The sequence below is a fragment of the Platalea leucorodia genome, assembly GCF_965183815.1.
Source record: "Platalea leucorodia genome assembly, chromosome: Z".
Classification (NCBI taxonomy): domain Eukaryota; kingdom Metazoa; phylum Chordata; class Aves; order Pelecaniformes; family Threskiornithidae; genus Platalea; species Platalea leucorodia.
This window is the reverse complement of record NC_138858.1, coordinates 61015800-61033983: the sequence shown is the minus strand read 5'-3', so window position 1 is coordinate 61033983 and position 18184 is coordinate 61015800. Positions and strand designations below refer to the sequence as shown.

At 40.4% G+C, this 18184-nt stretch overlaps 1 protein-coding gene across 3 annotated transcripts; it reads right to left on the bottom strand.

Moving 5' to 3' along the window:
- Window positions 1-4298: 4298 nt before the first annotated feature.
- Window positions 4299-16196, bottom strand: MACIR (macrophage immunometabolism regulator). 3 transcript variants are annotated; one of them, XM_082335438.1, is made up of 3 exons: window positions 16108-16194; window positions 9432-9796; window positions 4299-6647 (listed from the first exon to the last, which is right to left on the bottom strand). In XM_082335438.1, the coding sequence occupies exon 3, from the start codon at window positions 6624-6626 to the stop codon at window positions 6003-6005; it is 624 nt and encodes a 207-aa protein (XP_082191564.1). In that variant the 5' UTR covers window positions 6627-6647; window positions 9432-9796; window positions 16108-16194; the 3' UTR covers window positions 4299-6002. The 3 variants fall into 3 exon arrangements, with proteins under 3 accessions (XP_082191564.1, XP_082191566.1, XP_082191565.1); XM_082335440.1 differs by having other exon boundaries at window positions 9439-9796; XM_082335439.1 differs by lacking the exon at window positions 9432-9796 and having other exon boundaries at window positions 16108-16196.
- Between the last annotated feature and the right edge of the window lie 1988 nt (window positions 16197-18184).

The window sequence follows — 18184 nt, the reverse complement described above, 5'->3', positions numbered from 1 at the left end:
TTTCTTCAACATTTTTTGAGTTTCTGAAAAATAGGTTAATGTAAAGCACTACAGCGAATCATGGTTTGCTCCATTTTCATAGGGTTCAAGCTGTGAATGCTGTTCTCAAAGTTCTTGCATATTTTAGTGCTTGTGTCTCCTTCACCTTCACAGAAAGAACAGGTCATCAGGAGCTTCAGCAGGCAAGAGTCTAGCAAAATGAAATGGGGCAATAATCCTACCAGACATCATAGTTGGTATTTATACCAGAATACGTAAAGAAGCTTGATGCTTTTTGCCTTCTAAAAAAACAAACAAACAAACAAAACCAACTGAAAATAATAACAAAGGAACATAACAGCCAAGTTTTCTTCTTGCTAAGAGACTGCTCAGGCAGTTTCTTACACTTTGCTTTGTCAAATAACTATGAAATTGCACCATCTACCTATTGTGACTGAACAGAGCTGCAGAATACCACAGAAAAACACCACAGGATTTTAATTCAGACCATATTCGAATGGCATCAAGACCATTATTTTATTTCCTCAGAACTCTCTTCTAAATTTCATCTAAGCTTAGGAGTACGGAAGTGTACACAAGCTCCTCCTTTCTACCTTCACTGCAGCCCAGCTCTGATCATAGCATTTTGCTAAAATCCCACCACCCCCCTTAATCATCCAGAAATACGGACAATTGCTTTCTAGAGAGATTTCAGACCAGCATACCATCTTCTTCCATGTCTTTGCTTGTTTTGACACTGAAACCATACACTATTTCACTCTTCTTACACTTACAGCACTGCCTCGCTGAGATTTTCCATTTATTTCTCCAGCCTTTCCCCTGGTATATTCTGGTGAATCCTTTCTGCCCTCCCACTCTTCACAGAAATAAAAGCACTGTGCAAAGTGTCCTCCCCCTCTTTTCACTCCAGACCGATTCTTTGATAGGTGATCAAGTTTAGACAACAATCTCCTAAAAATGTATGGAATGTGGTCACTTAATATCCTTACCATCCCTTTTGTTTCCAGTGCAAGTCAGCTGATTCTGGATTTTTCCCCACAGACTGACAAGTCTTCTTTCCTCTTCTGTGGCCTAGACAGTTCCTTTGTAGGTTTACCTTGATGTCATTCTCTACCATCAAACTACTAAAGCTAAAAATAAATTTAAAAGGATGTAAGACAGACTGGGTATTGAAACATTAGGGTAACGTTTCCTCCCTTAAGCCATCCCACAAAAATGCACAAGATTAGGTTTAGCACTTACACTACTGGAGCAGCAGCACTGAATCTTAACTACTACCATCCAGAAGCAGCCAAATGCAGCAACCGAAGGCAACTTCTGGAGTAGCATCATTAAGAATGATCCTTGTATTATAGAGGAGGAAAGTAAAGTGGTTGTTGATTGATGGAAGTCATCACTCTGATGCAAGGAAAAAAGGCTGAAGAATTGCTTCATAATGATTCCTGAGACACAAGAGAGGGTTGGGGTTTTTTTATGAATCTGTGATGTTTTGTAGGTCAGCTATCAGCGCCTCGTAGCAGCCTACACTCTCCCAAGCTGCACCCACAGCTAAGAGTCAGACAAAACCACCTAAAGTAGCTCACAGAAAGACTTCTATGCTTAAGTATCATATATTTAACAACGATACCTAGCCTTTCTAAGATCAGAAGCAAGTATTGCAGACCACTAGGGATCCTCCTTGTTCCTTCCAAAAAAGGAAGTTTCCCATATTCTATAGACCTGAAGATACACCTTGGTTTTCCCCAAGTGCTTTTATGATGGAATAAAGAGGGGGGAAAAAAATTCACTAGCAAAATTACTGGGGGAAAAAAATCCGTAATCTGTCTTAAGGTTCTCAAGGACTTGGAAAGTTGGAATTAACATCTGGCTAAAAAATGTGGTGTGATACAAACCAAAAAATAATCAATAGTCCAAACATTATTAAATGTATTCTTCCAAGGATCTGTCTATTAGATGGATGTTTTTGCCACTCTTTCAGTGTAATCACCCATCATGGAAACTGATGTCCCAATTAACAGATCAAATCACTGAAAACCACTCATGCAAATAGTCAGTCCCCAGAAAGAATCATCAATAAAACTGTATTTGCCAAATGCTCAGACAACACTCAAAGAAATGTGCACTTTTACTGTTGGCTGCCAAGCTTTACATTGTCTTTAAAGTTACTAGCATTGTAATAAATCCACATTTTTAAATTTTAGATCTGCATTTTTCCAACAACAGTTTAACAACTTAGTTTCTGTAATGTAGCTCCACTTTAAGGTTAGTTGTCCTCTTAAAGAATTTTTTCTATTGTTTCTGCTTATCTTTTCACTGAAGATCCTTTTTTCTATTATTTTTAGCACACGTTCCTTTTTAAGATGAAGTTTAACTTAATAACTGACTTCAGCCAGACCACCCTCCCAAGCATCCACAACATCAAAATTTGATTATGTTGGATAACTTCTGTTTCAGATTCTTTGGTACCATTGAAAGAATTAGAAATTACAGTTATGTTATCCAGTAACAATTCTTTGCTTAGATGATATTATAGATAGTATTTCCCTTCCTACTACTACAAACATGCATTTGATCTGTAAAGCTTGACATTAGCTTAGTATTGACCTTAACACTTTTTTTTAAAAACTGAATCCTGTGTTTTACTAAATGAAAACATACTTTGAAACCCACTTAAATTTTTTTCAGACAAGAGTTGTGTGTTCTAGATAGCTTTTTCATTTCTTCAAAAGGAAATCATACAGCCTGACACCACCTAGCTTTACTGAAACTAATCAGATGGTATTTGTGCAGATATTGTAGATTTTGGAAGTTTTTTATGCAGCTTATAGTCTTTCTGCTCCTCTCTTGTAATTCTTCTTAAAAATTATACTTGTCCTTCTCTTATTTGCCCACAAAATAATTAAATTATTTATGCTCCAAGCCCTGAACTAATGAGAACCTTTCTCCATGTCCAGAGAGCAACATCTGCATTTTCAGCAGTTTAAAAATAACCTTTCTCCATTCCTGTTTTTCCCAGCAGAAAAAAACGCACATCCAGGACAGCAGTTTTAGAAAGTTCTAAAATCTTGTCTGTTACTTATTTTGCAATATTATCTAGTAGCCCTAGTCTGCAATGAACAATGCCACTACAGTAAACATGCTCAACAAGAGAGATCATCACCCAGGAGAACTAAGTATAAGCCAGAATACAATGGATGGACAAAGAGAAGGTAAAGGAAACTGTAAGGTCAGTTAGGTCCTGTGTACAGCTGTAAATACAAACCGTAACACAGCAGGACAGGAGTAGTTACAAGTTCATACCTGAAATGAAGAAAGAAAACACTGAAATAAAGAATGGATTTCATACCAATCCTTTTTTGGTATATTTTTTTTTTTTAAAAATGCCAGCAGCATGCCTGAATTTAAGATCTGCCTCAATATCCCAGCTTACACATTTGTACTTGATTCCAGCTCTGCTTTGGTGTTAATGGTCTGTTAAATGGCAGATTCGTGTTACTACACTGTTATCATTTCTACCTTCACTCATTTAATGCTCTGGAAGACACCTAAAGCCGACAAGGAAACTTTTTTTTTGTGCCCTTTTTTTTTCCCTTTTAATTCATTACAAGAACAGGGAGAACTCACTTTGAAAGGTCAGTCTTGTTCATATCCAATTTCATTTTAGTAGTCTGAAGAACCATCTCATCTTTGATTAATAGATTAGTTGAATGGAAGACATTATAAGCAGCAAGAATAAGATCAAAAGCTTTCGTTTGGCTAAAATTTTGCTTAATTTAGAGGTAAAAACAGGAACTCCTCATGGATGTAAGAGTTTTGATAAAGAACATTACAAATCAAACTTGCAAAACATTGGGCTCCTGAATGAGGATACGCTACAAGAGCTGCAAGTGTATATGAGTTAAGCAAACAATACTACCACGTGTAAGCACCTTCACAAGCAAATCATCAAAGAGGTAAAGTACTAACGCGTGTTTTATTAACTTAGTCATCAACTATCACCATCAACCTCTCTATCAGTGTAGCTATACAATTATGGCACAGAATGACATTAGAAACATGCACAAAATATTAATAATTGCATGGCTCATTTCCCGAAACATAGTAACAAGCCTAAGCATCTATTTCACAGAAGTCCAAGATCCCCGCTTTAAAGTTGTTTTTAAATCATCCCTGATCTAAAGCTGTATTTTTTTTAATTGTCCTTTTTGTCCTACACAGCAAAAGACTCCACAACAATAGGTGTTTATACCACCCTTTTTATTTTTCAGCCAGAAATACAGTTTCATAGGGTATTTCAATAAACGGTGGTGTTTATTCCTTAAACAAAACCCCCATCTCTTTGGCATCTGACCATATTCTGTTTTTCAAACTAGAGACTATATAGGAAGATTTTACTTTCAAGATCATTGTTCAATACATTAAATTTACACAGGTGTAGTTAATTTTTAAAAATACACATCAGTTTGTTGCAAAGATTCTAACAAACCTAAAAAAAGATAACCAAACCAGCAAAATGCAGACTACTGGGCTGCCTTCATTTACAACTGTGGAGTAGGTGACACAATGAGAACTCTTCTTGATTTCCCAGAGCGCATGCACTAACTAGTGCTTTCTATTCATTCTGAATGATAAACAAACAAACAAACAAAAAAATCTTAATTCTACCAGAAACAACTGATCAAATAATTTATGTTTCAAAACAACGTGAACTTATTTTTAACTTATTCTGCAGAGGTCATCAGCCAAAACTAAGTTGCACGCTGCTTCAGTGAAAGATTGCACCTAAAAAAAGTCTGAAAACTATTTTTAAACATAAGTTAAAATGTTTTAAATACATCTAGGAATGCAGCTGTCAAAACTGCACTTGATGTCGTGTTTGGATAAAAAATTCTAAATAACAAAGTACGCCAGTGTATTCAATCTATTCTGTTGAACAATCCAGGATCATCTCTTCAATGCTGATACAGAAATACTTCACCTGCACTCCAGCAAAAAAACATCAGCCTTCCAGATCTCAAGCATTCAGTGCTTCAAATCAACTGAATTTCCAAAGCAATGCTGAAGTTATCTGACACCTTCCGTTTCTATACATGATACAGAAATCACAAATTAAAATCAAAAACATTACTGACATACCAATGCAGATATTCCAGTGTATTTACTGGAATCTGATGTGAATACTTTTTTGTGTGTCAAGACAATGTAAAAAATAAACCCCACTAACAACAAAAAAATAATCTTCACTCCCCAAAAGATTTGTTTTTAATAACCCAAATACTTATCCTGAACAAGTTTTATAGAACAGAGGAGGCAAAGCAATTACTTGCATGCAGAAATTAAAAAATAATTTAATAGGATTCAAGTAGCGAAGGTTTGTTTTATGAGTGAATCTCACCCTCATCACCAGAGCAAGCGCAGTTCGCAAATGTTTGAACTGTATTGTTTAAACAGCAAGTAATCCAATTTAGCCAAGCTCACTTTCCTCTCCATGATGTAAAAAGAAAAAAACAAAACAAAACAAAACAAACCACATATATTTTACTGTAGAATACAGGAACAAAAAGTAAAACCAAAAAACCTCCTAAACTTGAGTACTTATCCAAGAGCAGTTTCTAACATCAAGCCAAAATTAGCAACAACCAAGCAGACATCACCAATTTTTCAGTGTTAAATTACTTTAAATACTAGATCTAACTGTACAAAAAAAAATCCCAAACCAAAAAATCAAAAGCTTTTTTTTTTTTGTTAAAAGGTGTCCAAAGAAATATCCACCAGTTGCAGTCAAATTTGCATCAGAAGCTCCTTGCTCAGGAAAGATTTATCCCTCTGAGTATTTGTAACACATTGCATTGCCAATATTCTATTCAAATAAATTACTTTCTGATAACATTTAGCTGATACAACCACCTACAATGGTGGACAGTCATGTACACAGTACAACAGTGGATTTTTGCAGCAACAGAGAAATAATCAGAAATTGGCTCTAGATTCGAGATGATAGCTCATGTGTTATTTCTTGCAAACATACGGTCCCCTCTAAGGGTAAGGTGTTGGAGCTGGTATTGTAGCACTTCTGTATCAGCAGGTTCCTTAATGCTCATTTTGTCTAAATTGAGGTAGTCCAGGGATTTCGAATGAGCCCTTTTCCCTTTTAAAAGGCAAAGAGGCAGGGGACCATGAAGTGCCTTGTAAGGTTCATATGGTAAAGCCTTAGTGCATTTATCCCCTGAGCTGGGCATCCGTCTCCTTCTCCTTCCATTTACTGCTGGGATCTCATATGGCTGATAGTACCTACTTCTAGTTTTGTACAAACGGGAGGAACGTGTAAGTCCTGAATCAAGCTGTCTGGAGCGCAAGTTTGGCCCAGATTCCCCTTTATTCTCTTCACTTCCTGTACACTTCTGGGCTAATTTTAGCAGCTCCTCTCCAGTTGTGAAGCCAACCAGGTAGTTAGAATCCATGTGAAGGATCTGATATCCCGCAACCGTCCGTCGCATTGGTGAGCAGGGGGTACTGGAACAGCGGGGCTTCTCTGCTTCCATCCTGCCCCCGGGACTCACCTCTGCAAGAGGCAAAGGGAGGGTGGATAGCGTAGTTCTGGACTCTCCATTTATGTCAACTTCCATTTTAAACACAATGCTATTATCCTAAAAATAAAACAGAGCTTGGTCAGAAATAGAGCTTTTATGCAACATGAGGAGCTGAGAGAAGATCGCAGAAATGAGACTTGGTATCACCCAGAAGTCATGACCAGTACTTCACTATTCAGCCTTGTCTTATGCTCTGCAGGGTGTCACATAACAAAACTATCACCGATATCTGCCTTTTAAAATTATCTTGGGTGTTTTTTTAATAAAAGATACCATAAATACATTCCTGATATTCTTAAACGTTAAAAACGTTCTTGAGTAGTATCGTACACAAAAAAAAAGAATCTTTCCAGTCCATTTTTTCATCCTTTTAGTCCATTTGATTCCTCATAGCCCCTCACCTCTGAGGCCATCTTACATCCATTAGTACATCCATAGCAACTTCTCCCATACCCAGCTGTTATTGCTTATTGAGATTATTGTCAATTGAAAAAAAGCTTTTAAAAAAATGTGTCTGAACTCCTACTACCTCAGTCAGGCATGACCACGGACCAGACCTGATCTACTGAGGGTATTGCAATGCTTCCCTCTTCCAGATGTGAAGACAGCTTGCTTTAGATTCAAAGAATGGCATCCCGGTTGTTCAACAGCTGTCTTTATACGTCCCAGCAACCCTCCCCCACCAAAAAAACCTATCGTCTTATTCACAATCAACCAAACTCACACTATTTTATTCTAATGTATTTCTAACAAAGGAAACAGTATACTAGCATTTAATGGATATAGGATAAGATTCTTATAAGCATCTTTAAGAATAAACAATATTCTGAAATCTATGGTATTTATTTGTTTTTCTGTTTCTTTTGGAAACAGACTATTTTGCCCTGACCCTTCTTCCCTCACAACTATTCCAAATATACAGTTTTGTGCCTTTACAGACACAGCTGTCTGCCACAAGCCATTACAATCTCTAACATGGAAAGATAAGGTCAGTATCACAGCAAGTATACACCAGTACATGCCAGAACACAGAGAAGGCTTAATTCTTTTCCTTTCTTTGTTTTCAGCATCATCTACACTATCTGGGGGACACAGCTACATCATAAAATAGAAAGGTCACATTGTTTTCAAATCCATGCTTCCTTCATTGTCAGCCTCACCTTTGCTCTAAACAGTAAGTAGCGACTCTCTAGCCAATAGAGTTCACAAAAGATTCAGCATAGCTTTGTAATGTTTAAAGGCAATGAGATTCAAAAAAGAAAGAAAATGCAAGGTATGCAAGTGTCAAGCAGAAACACAATTCTGAATTTCATTATAGGTGTCCGTAAATCACATTCTAAAGCTCAATCATGTTTCACAAAGGAGACTGACTTAAAACATGCTATTATCACTTTGCAAACTTTTAAAGCTGCTACTTGCTGCTGTTCTGAGGCTTAGAAGGTCACCGGCTGAGTAGCAAAGATCCAACAAGCAAGGGAAGGAAAATGCTCTCTCCCTTTCAATACTTCATTCAAACTTCTGCAATTAGACGCCTCCAAAAATCCCATCAAGATCAATCTCTATCCATTTGTCATAAAATAAGGGGGAAAGCTGTGCATAAATCTCCCTTGCAAAAGAAAATAATCTAGTCTCATGCAACATTTAAGACTACCTTGCTTCTGTTCAGGGACTGCAAAGCAGCAGTTTAAGTAATGTTGCCACTTCTGCTTCCCTGTTTAGCCTCAAATCAACCTGCTGCTCCTGTCCTATGCTAATAAACTAGGAGTAAACAAATCCCCATAGTTTTGCTGAAGAGGATTTTATTTGCCATTTACAAACTTCTATTATGGAGAGGCTGTTACTAATGTTCCTTTAGTCTTAAATGCCTGTTTTCAGTTCTCATAATCGTGGTCTATTTAGAATTCTTCATTACCAGTTTTGGGTATCATTGCTTTTACAGATACACTTCATCCAGTCAGCTTCTGAGCATTTTGAATTTAACAATACAAGTAACACAGCAAAAGCTAAATAAAGAACTAAAATACCAAAGCAAAACAAACACCAAAATTTTTCACTGAAAAAACTATCCACATAAAACTCAAGAATGTTGCCCATTATATTTAATTCGCTTTGAAATATATTTATGGAGCCAATTGAAACTTTGAGAATAGCAGAAACAGTTGATGTTTCCTACTTTAGCACCATATCTAGCAGTAAGATAATAAATACGGTGAGGTTTCAGCCACTGAGTTAAAGATATTCATGACAATTCCTTAAGTCGAAATTATAGTTCCTGCACCATCAGGAACCATGGTTACTGGAGGCATAGCACAGAAAAATTTCGTATTTAAACTTTTGGCTACCCTGTGCTTTTAGCCAAGAAACCTAAACATTTAACACCTCCTGTTCTTTTAATTCCCCATTTTTTACCCTGCAGTTCAGAAATCTTTCCAGTAATCTTCTAGGAAGACTTAACCTATTCTGTTAGGAAGCTGAAATGATGCTAGAAAAAGTATAAATAAAAGTGTCACAGAGTATGGTTAGAAATGAATCATTGCCTAGTCATATATAAACAGCTGCAACGAAAAATAAAAAACCCAACAAAACCAGCAATCACTTGCAACAGCAATATGTGCCCTAAGGAAAGGGAGTGAGGAAGAGATGATTTCATGCACTTTTTGAGTTAAAAAAGCCTTGAGAACTTGAAAGCAACACACAGGCTCTTCTCAGAGCACAGCTTTTAAAATTAATTTGCTTCTGTTTAAAACATGGGTGTGTGCCCTGGTAACAAAAAGCAATCAACTTTGAAGAACGGCTACAAGCAGGAGGGAAGGAGGCAGGAGTTCACTGCCAAAAAATTACCCCTTACTGTCCAAAAACAGTATAAAGGAAGATCAGAGCAGAAAAGCCTTCAAGTCAGCAACCTCCAGCCTAGTACTTCAGCCTGAAACTGCAGAACTTCCATTTCTGTGCCCCAGTGCGAAGAACAGCCCTAAAAACAAGAAATCCGACAGACGCTCGAAAGCAACAGTAGCATCAGAAGCTGGTGCCATAGACATCAGAAGCTGAAGGGAACAGCACTGCTAGCTGGTGAGAGGAATGACTGGCCAGCTCCGCAGGCAGAGGTCCAAAACTCAGCATGTATGTGGTTCAGCTGTTCTTTCCCAAGACTTTTAATGTGAGTTACTCAAGCTGCCATATGGCTTCAACATGCTTTGTCTCCTTGTCTGGTAAAAAAAAAGATAGAGAAACATTATTTAGAAGACTTCTCTAAAAGAAAATAATTTGAGAAATTCACAGTATCTGTGAATGTAGATCCATTACCTACAAATACACATTTAAAACTCTCAGACTGCATTTTTAGGCCATTTCCACGGTTATAAGGCCTTAGATGACTACTATTACGTTCATTGCTGTGTAGTGGTGTAAGCTTGTCAGTAATTCTCAGCATCAATTATAATACTGAAAAAAACAGTATTTAGTTTAAAAGGAGTATTTCTTCAGATCACAGCTGCCTTGTCTTCTTGCTTCTCAAAGAGAATGACAACGGAGTGATGTCAATTCAAGACAATTTATAATTAAAGATTTGCTATAGAATCAAAACAAGAAGACGAACAAGATGGCATACGCTTTTCTTTCCTGCTCCTTCACATACTTAAAAAATATGGAAAATAACTGAAAATAACAGTTACCAAGAGGACACACTTGACCAATACAAACCAGAAGCACTTCTAGAATACAATTCACTTCATTAAGATTTTACAAGATTTTATCGATTCTCTTTATATTATAAAGCAGGCTCTGCATATAAATTAATCTGACCAAATCTAGCTAAATATTGAGAAAACTGTCTGAAACACAGAGAAAAGGAATAATAAATAGAAATACTAAGTTAACTACTATAAATCATTGTATTACCTTGAAGAATACATTAATATGCTTGGGATAGTTCTTCGAGGGTACAAACATCAAAACCTCCACATTTTGCAAATATAAAGGCTTTCCGACTATTGAATCTTTTACGAAGGCATTAGGTATCACTCAAAGATTAGCATGGGACAAATGAAAAACAGACATCTATGACACACTAATATCTAACATCACACCATACTAATATACGCACTGTAAATCATTTGTTGTTGGAATGACCTCTCACCATGTGAGATTTATATTTATATTATTTTTTCTGTTAAATGTATTACTTACTGTCTTTTGGAGGACAGAAATGAAAGTGACTCAAAAAATATCAACTTTAATTACTCAATATTTAAAGAAGACAAAGAAAGATGAAGAGGGGGTTTCCCTTGACACTCCTATGCTTTGTAAAAAGTCTGCATTATTTTGAAACCACCACAATAAGTTGCTCTCAGCAAAAGCACTGGTTCTCTGTAAATTGGTATTTCCATTGTTACTTATCTTCTCAACTAGAATATGAACTGATTTGAGAGGATGACTTTTTGAGAGGATGAGCATTAAATTTCTGTCCATCCAACTACTGATTTTATTTTATTATTTTAAGAAGAGATTTTTTTTTCCTAGATGCCAAGCCTGCAGGTACTACCATGCGTTAAGAATCATAAAGATCTGCCTCCTTGATAAAATGCTCATCATTGCAATAAGCAGATGGTAAAATGGAAAGATGGCAATACACTCAGTTATATCAACTCTTTTACAGAGTCAAACATATTGGATAGAGATATCAAGCCAGTTTTGACACTTCCTCTTCTCTGTGCTGCCGTTACTTAATATATACAATGCACTTAAAAGATCCAATGTTTGTCTATTAAACACCAGGAGTAAGTAAAGTCACCCAGCACGTGTGAAGCACATGAGAAGCTAGCACACATTGTTAATTATTTCAATTGTCTCTGCTTGTGAAGGGGAAGAATAAGGTCTTCACCTTTCCCCTTGCAGTCCCAAAAGAAAAACTCACATACATATAGTATGTGCTCTTGGAAATCCCATCTTATTTCTCTGTCACTGAAACGCGGTGATGCAATTACATGCTTTAGAGGAAAGTTTTCTGGAAATAATTATTTCCAATCTGCAACTAAAGCAAGTGAAATATTTAGCTGAAAGGGAAAAAAACAAGCTAAAATTCAGCTACGTAAGAGTATCCACAAAGATGCCACATTTCTTTTTCTACAGCTGGGGCAGCCAAGCTATAGACTTTGAGATGTATGCAGCTTGTAGGTTCTTCCAGTACAAGCTGGTGATACTGCTGCACGTACTGCTGGAGCCAGGTGGTTACTTTTAGCCATGCTCTTTACCTCCAGCTGAAGGGACTTAGACTAACGGTGCTTCACCATGCCCTTGAAGGTCCCCTATAATAGTTGTGTCATGTTTTACAGACTGAGACCATGTTTATTGGAAAGGGGAATAAAAAAAAAAAAAAAAAATCACAGAGAACAAGCTCATGAAAGGTATCAATAAACTATACACATTTTTCACCAGCTCTTGCTGTTCCTTGGGAGAAATTCCAAACTACTCTAAGCTAAAGCAAAAGCGAATGGAGGTAATGTTAAATTGTTGCACCACGTAAGACAACATTCAGATGGATTAAGAACAAAGTTTAGCACAGATTTTTTTCTCAAAATTAAATGCAAGAAAATTAAATTACACATAAAGCATGTTATGATTCCACCAGCCTTAAGAAAACGGATGAATGCATATTACTGAATTAATAAAGCCAGTGCAATAACTTTAGGATGTGATGCAAAACACCAGTCCACAAAACAATGAGTAAAAATGATAACTACAGAATAGGGTGTGTGTGTGGAGGTTCTTGTCAACAGGTGAAGCATTAAGCCCTTCAGCAATCCAGTGTACTAGACAATAAATACCACATGGTTTACACAGAAATATGTATTATTAAATGTTTTTCTAAAGAAGATTAAATCAATTTCTAATAATATGTTCCTAGGGCAAGAAGCAAGAACTATTTAAACAGTTTGTTAATTCTTGTTATTAATGCAGCTTTAAAAAGAAAACAATTATGATCCAGGAAACTACCTTTTAAAAATGAAGAGGATCACAAATGAATTACTGAGGAACTACAACCAGGAACTCCAGTGACTAGCTCAGACCAGATCGGCATGACAGAGCGTACAATTTACACAGAAAAGAGACAGATGGAATTTCAAGAGTCAGTCCAGGTTAATGAATTTTGTATGAGCAAACTTAGCAAGCAGTAAAAGTAAAAGAAAATGGTGGGAAAGAAGGCCATTTAACTTCTAACATCTCTTTGCCAAGCAATATTAGATGGAAGTGTTTAACAGAGGGTAACTTTTCTGAAATATTTAGAGTCCTTTAAATAAACAGTGCGACTTCCTTGCTGGATGGAATCACAGACGAATGCTTCCACCCCCACTCCATCAGTAAGCTGATGCTCCCGGCCAGCATATAGGTAGCTGTCTACTATCGTTACTCATCAAAAAATGAAACAGTGAGACACATCTAAAAAAGCTGATGGATATTGTAAAACAAATCATTTTTATTCTTTAGTTAGTTAATAAGTTAAAAAAAAAATGTTTTCTTTATAATTGTATTTTATTTCCCTGTATTTTTGATTTTCACCTTCTCACCAACCAAAATCTAAGCTTCATTTTCAAGGTTCTCTTCTCTCCAGTTTCAGGTTAGCCCACTTGGAAAAAAACAACAAAAAAACATACCACAACCTGACTTGTCAACAGAAATTAAACTGCCTTTTTAAAATAATAAAGATAGCTAGGAGGAAAAAAAAAAAAATTTTTTTTAATATTACAGCTTTCACTGAATAAATACTGATTTTTGCCTTTAAAAAATCAAAATGCTAATGGCAATAAGGGTCTCCATTGCTTTTGTGTCAGACAAGAACTGCATGTTTGGTAGTATCCTATGTTTCCACATCTGAAAATACAGCTCTGCAGATATTATTTTGAAACTATTTATCTAAACAAAAACAATATTATATTCAGCCTTTGACTAGGAACAGCTATTCAAAGAAAGATACTGGTTAAAAATAAGACCTACTCAAACACATCAGGAAAAATACATTTAATCAATGCAATTTAGGGGTTTTTGTGTTGGTTTTTTAACTGAAGCACTTTAAATTATTTGTTTTTTGTCTTAACTTGATGCAATCTGCAGCAGATATTTAGGTGTTTGTTGGAAAGGTGTCTCATTTACTTATACCATCCACGGTGCTAAAGATCACTTCCTCAAGCTTACTAGTTATGTATATAATGACTTTAAAGTTTTGTTCTCAGCCTCCTTCTCACATGCTTCTTCCCATACTTAAATGCTACCTAAAAACAAGTGTTTAAGTGTAATGCAACTATGGAATAAAAATTAATAAAAGCCCAAGAGCACATGCAGGTACAGTAAATTTATATTCAGCTTACAACTAGCGCGAACAGAAAACTTTGACCCCAAATACTCTGTTCATCTGATTTTACTGTAACATACTGCATTTGCATATGATTATGCAAGCCCGGTGGCCAAGCTGGCAGCATAAGGCTGGTCAAGATATTATAAAGAAAGCCATGCTATAATATCAGCACTGTTACAAAAGAACTTGATTTCAGTGACGGCACTGCCATCGCCTCACTTCCCTCCGTTTCAAAGTCACTGTGAGAACCACCCTCCTCTATCTTCATTATTCTAATAAGCGCATTCCAATAAGTGCTCCTCCTCAACGGGGGAAAAAAAAAAATCAAGCAGGCACACCACATAAGACAGAATATGGTTCAAAATACACCAACAGCAGCAGGGTGGTGGGAGGAGCAGCTTTCAGAAAGGGAGACCACTGGGACAAAGTAGGAAGGAGAATCAGTGCTGCACACTTCTACTCCTCATGGCAAAACAAAGCATTGGTTCCCCAGTCCTTGCTACACCCCTCCTGGAAATGTTCCAAGGACTCTCCTGTATTCAGGATGAGCCGTGCCAGAAGCCAGACAACTACTAGTACAAGCGGCAAGTCCTTCTCCCCATCACTCCCACCGAGATCTGTGTAACTGCAGGCTTCTGCCATTGATTCATTTCCACATGCAGCTATGCAAGCATGTATGTATGTATGTACAGTGACATACTGCACCACTCTAGAGAGCACACTAACAAGCAAAGATATGTTCACAGAAAACATCTACTAATGCACATAATTTGCTACTTTCTTTATAATAGGTACATACACACTCACACATATGCCAGCTAAAACCCCTATGTAAAACAACATATAAATAACTCCATATATAAAGAAATTACGATCTAAGACTACTTTCCTACATATCTGTAGGCCACTCAAAACAGCACCTCAACTGTTCAGACACTCCTCCAATACCCTAATATGCAGAAAGAATTGGCAAAGCATGCCTGCCAATAAGCCAAAGCAGCTTAGCAAACTTCATATTCTGTAAAGTAACACTTTAATACACGCTAGAGTACACAAATGCAGTCAATGAACATCAATCATCATTTAAACAGAGTTTTGAGCCTCCATTTACCCTTCACTAAACAAGACTTATTACAGAGAAATACAAAGTTACCCATAGAAAGCTTGGCACTAGTGCACTTTGTTACTATCAGACTGAATAGTAAGGTCATATTCAGGTTTAGCACGTGCCTAAGAGTATTAAGAATGGTATGGGGACTGCTGGTAGTTGTAAGTTACAACTGAAGAGAGCTATAAATGGTTATGAACAGGTACAGGTGCTAACAGGTGAACGCTGGCTTTTCCACCGTTTGCACTGTTACTAGCAGCTGGCACGGAAACCGCACTTGAGCAACCTCCCTGCAGGTTTCAGGCCCTACATGACAATTCCCCAGGCTTCCTTCTGCAGGCGGGTACCGGGACCAACACCCTGGCGTCTCTCCAGACCCGCCCGAACGCTCTCCACTGCTCTCGCTGCTCCTCGCTGCCTGCCTACCTCCTCCGCATTCATCAGCTGCCGCTGGGGAAAGCGAAGCAGCCGCGGGCTGGGAGCGGAGGGTACGCGGGCCTGCGGGGAGCGCGGGGCGCGCCGCTCGGCTCACGGAAGAGGCAGGAGGGCGAAATGCGCCACGACCTCCGCGCTGCGAGGGCAAAGCCCGTCTTAGGCGCCCTCGCCCGCGGCCCTGGGGCCGGGGTCCGGCCGCCACGCGGCTCCCAAGCCAGCAGCGGCCCCGCCGCGGCGCTCAGCACCGCTGGGAAGGAGGCGCCACCGCCGCCGCCCGCGGGAGGGCCGGGCCGGGCCCGGCTGGGCCGCGCCGAGCGGCTCCCCGTGCCTCCCGCCCCAGGCCGGGGGGCGCGGGGTGCACAGCCGCGGCTCGTCGGCGGGCCCTGCACGCCCCCCCACCAACGATGCCGGCCGCCCGACGCCGCTCCTCGGCCTCGCCGCACGGCACCGCTTCCGCCGGCGCGCCAGGGTCGGCCCGGCTCCCCCCGCCCTACGGCCCCTCCCTGGGCCCACCCGCCGACCCCGCTCCGGTACCCGCTCCGTGAGGCGCGGGCAGGGCCTGAGGCCGCGGAGGCCGATGCGCCGCCCCGACGGCTGCCAGGAGCGGCGCCATCCCCGCCTACTACCTGCGGTCCAGGGCGGCGGGGCCCAGCTCGGAACAGCAGCGAGGCGCCAACCCCGGCGCGCTCCCCTTCGCTCGGCCCGGCCCGGCCCGGCCCGCCGCGCGCGCCGGGGCTGAGGGCGGGGCGCGGCGGCCGCGGGCGGGGCGCCAGCTAGTGGTGGCGGCGGGTGGCGGCGCACGCTCGGGCTGCGGGCCACCGCGGGGTGGCGGGTCCCAGCGGCAGCCGGCGGCTCCCTGCACCCCGCGGCGGGGCGGACCCGACCCGACCCGACCCGACCTCTCGCCTCCTCCCCTTCCCTCCCGCGCGCCCCGCTCCCTTCTCTCTGTAAAGCCGGCCTCGCCTGCTGGTGCCTGTGAGGAGGAGGAGGTAACGGCTGGGGCGGGACGGGCAGCGCCAGGCCCCGAGGTGGGCAGAGGGGAGCAGCACCCGGAGGGCGGCCCTGGGCTGGCCCACGGCACCCCGCAGCGGGGCAGGGGCCTGCTGGCCCCACGCAGCTCTGCGGCTCCGCGTGGTTGGGGCCAGGGCGCTGCACTGGCGGAGGGAGGAGACACCGGCTGGGCCGTAAGGGCCTAAATGTCTTTCAGGATAGCCCTGCAGAGGCGACTCTCTGGAGTGCTAGGCGGTGAGCCTTGTTGGCACAAGCCTTGTCTTCCACCCATTCCACCTATTCTGATAGTCTCTGGCTCAGTAAGCTTTAGTCTCAAATATCTTTTCACTCTGTACGCAACTATAAGAAAGGATCAAGTGATGATCTTTGGTGACTTTCTTCACTGAAATACTGCCCATCTCTATCTGTAACCTCTGTGGTATTTCCACATCTACAAAGTTTGGACAGTGACTAGAAACAAACCTTTAGTAACAGTTTTGCCGACAACCAGTTAGATAATTCCCCTATTTTATTTTGCTACTCAAAGATTAAGCAATGATGCTATTACTGCATTGAACCTTGCAAACAATTGCCTAACTCCCCCCCGTAAGTAAAAATAAAAGGGAAGAGGAAGAGAAAGTGTAACATCATAAGTCCTTTTTTTTTTCCCTTCTCAATAATATTTTTTTGGGAGCTGAACCACACAGCTTGTATTTCTAATCCCCCTGGGGTAGAGTTGAGCCAGCTTTTGTTACTAAAACTGGGTCTTTAGTGACACATTCTTAAATACATAGCTGAAGTTTATTACCCTCCTTGGGAATCTGAGAATCATAGAAAGCTTTGGGATGGAAGGGACCTTTAAAGGTCATCTAGTCCAACCCCCCTGCAATGGGCAGGGGCATCTTCAACTAGATCAGGTTGCTCAGAGCCCCATCCAGCCTGACCTTGAATGTTTCCAAGGATGGGGCATCTACCAACTCTCTGGGGAACCCGTTCCAGTGTTTCACCTATGAATTCGTCATTAAAATGGTGGGTAGTATAAGTTAGAATCACATAATGCATAGATGTCCTCTGTACAAAGGCCATGCTCTGGCCTCGCTCTGGTACCAATGGTCAGGAAGGCTGCAGGTCATCTGGTGCTGGATTTCAGAGAAGGGTGTCAGCATTAGGTATCCACCCAGACTAGCTGCCCATTGTGTACCCAGATGCACCTGGAATTTGCATTTCGTGGAAATTCTCAGCTAGAACAAACAACAGAGAAAAAAAGAACAAGAGTTTTGTAAGGAATTTTAACTACAGTCTCTTTAGCTCTGCAAGCCCATAAGAGTCATTGGTTTTGCAAGTTCACAAGTGTTCTAAGAGCTAAATTAGTAGGTTTACTACAGAACATGGACAATATATCTGGTCAAGCAGCAGTGTCAGAAAAGGAATTTGGAATGTAGTTCAGTGTCATTATGATGCTCTATGTCGCTTACGGTACACAGACTCCTTTGGTTCATGTTGACATCTGCAATTCTAGTTCTTGCCTGAGTCAGAAATCTCATCTTACTATGTTGTCGTATGGTATAAATGAGGCTATAAAATCCTGTCAGTCAGTATATCACAACTTTCCCTCAACAAACTTCCCCCCACACCTGCCCCCCCTTGCTGTCGACTGAGTTGTCAGTCAGTCTCTGAGATGGACTTCCAAGGTTGGGGGGGGTGGGGTGGAGG

Coding starts and splice junctions, on each gene's coding strand:
- MACIR (XM_082335439.1), bottom strand. CDS start 6,626: ATGGAAGTTGACATAAATGGAGAGTCCAGAACTACGCTATCCACCCTC.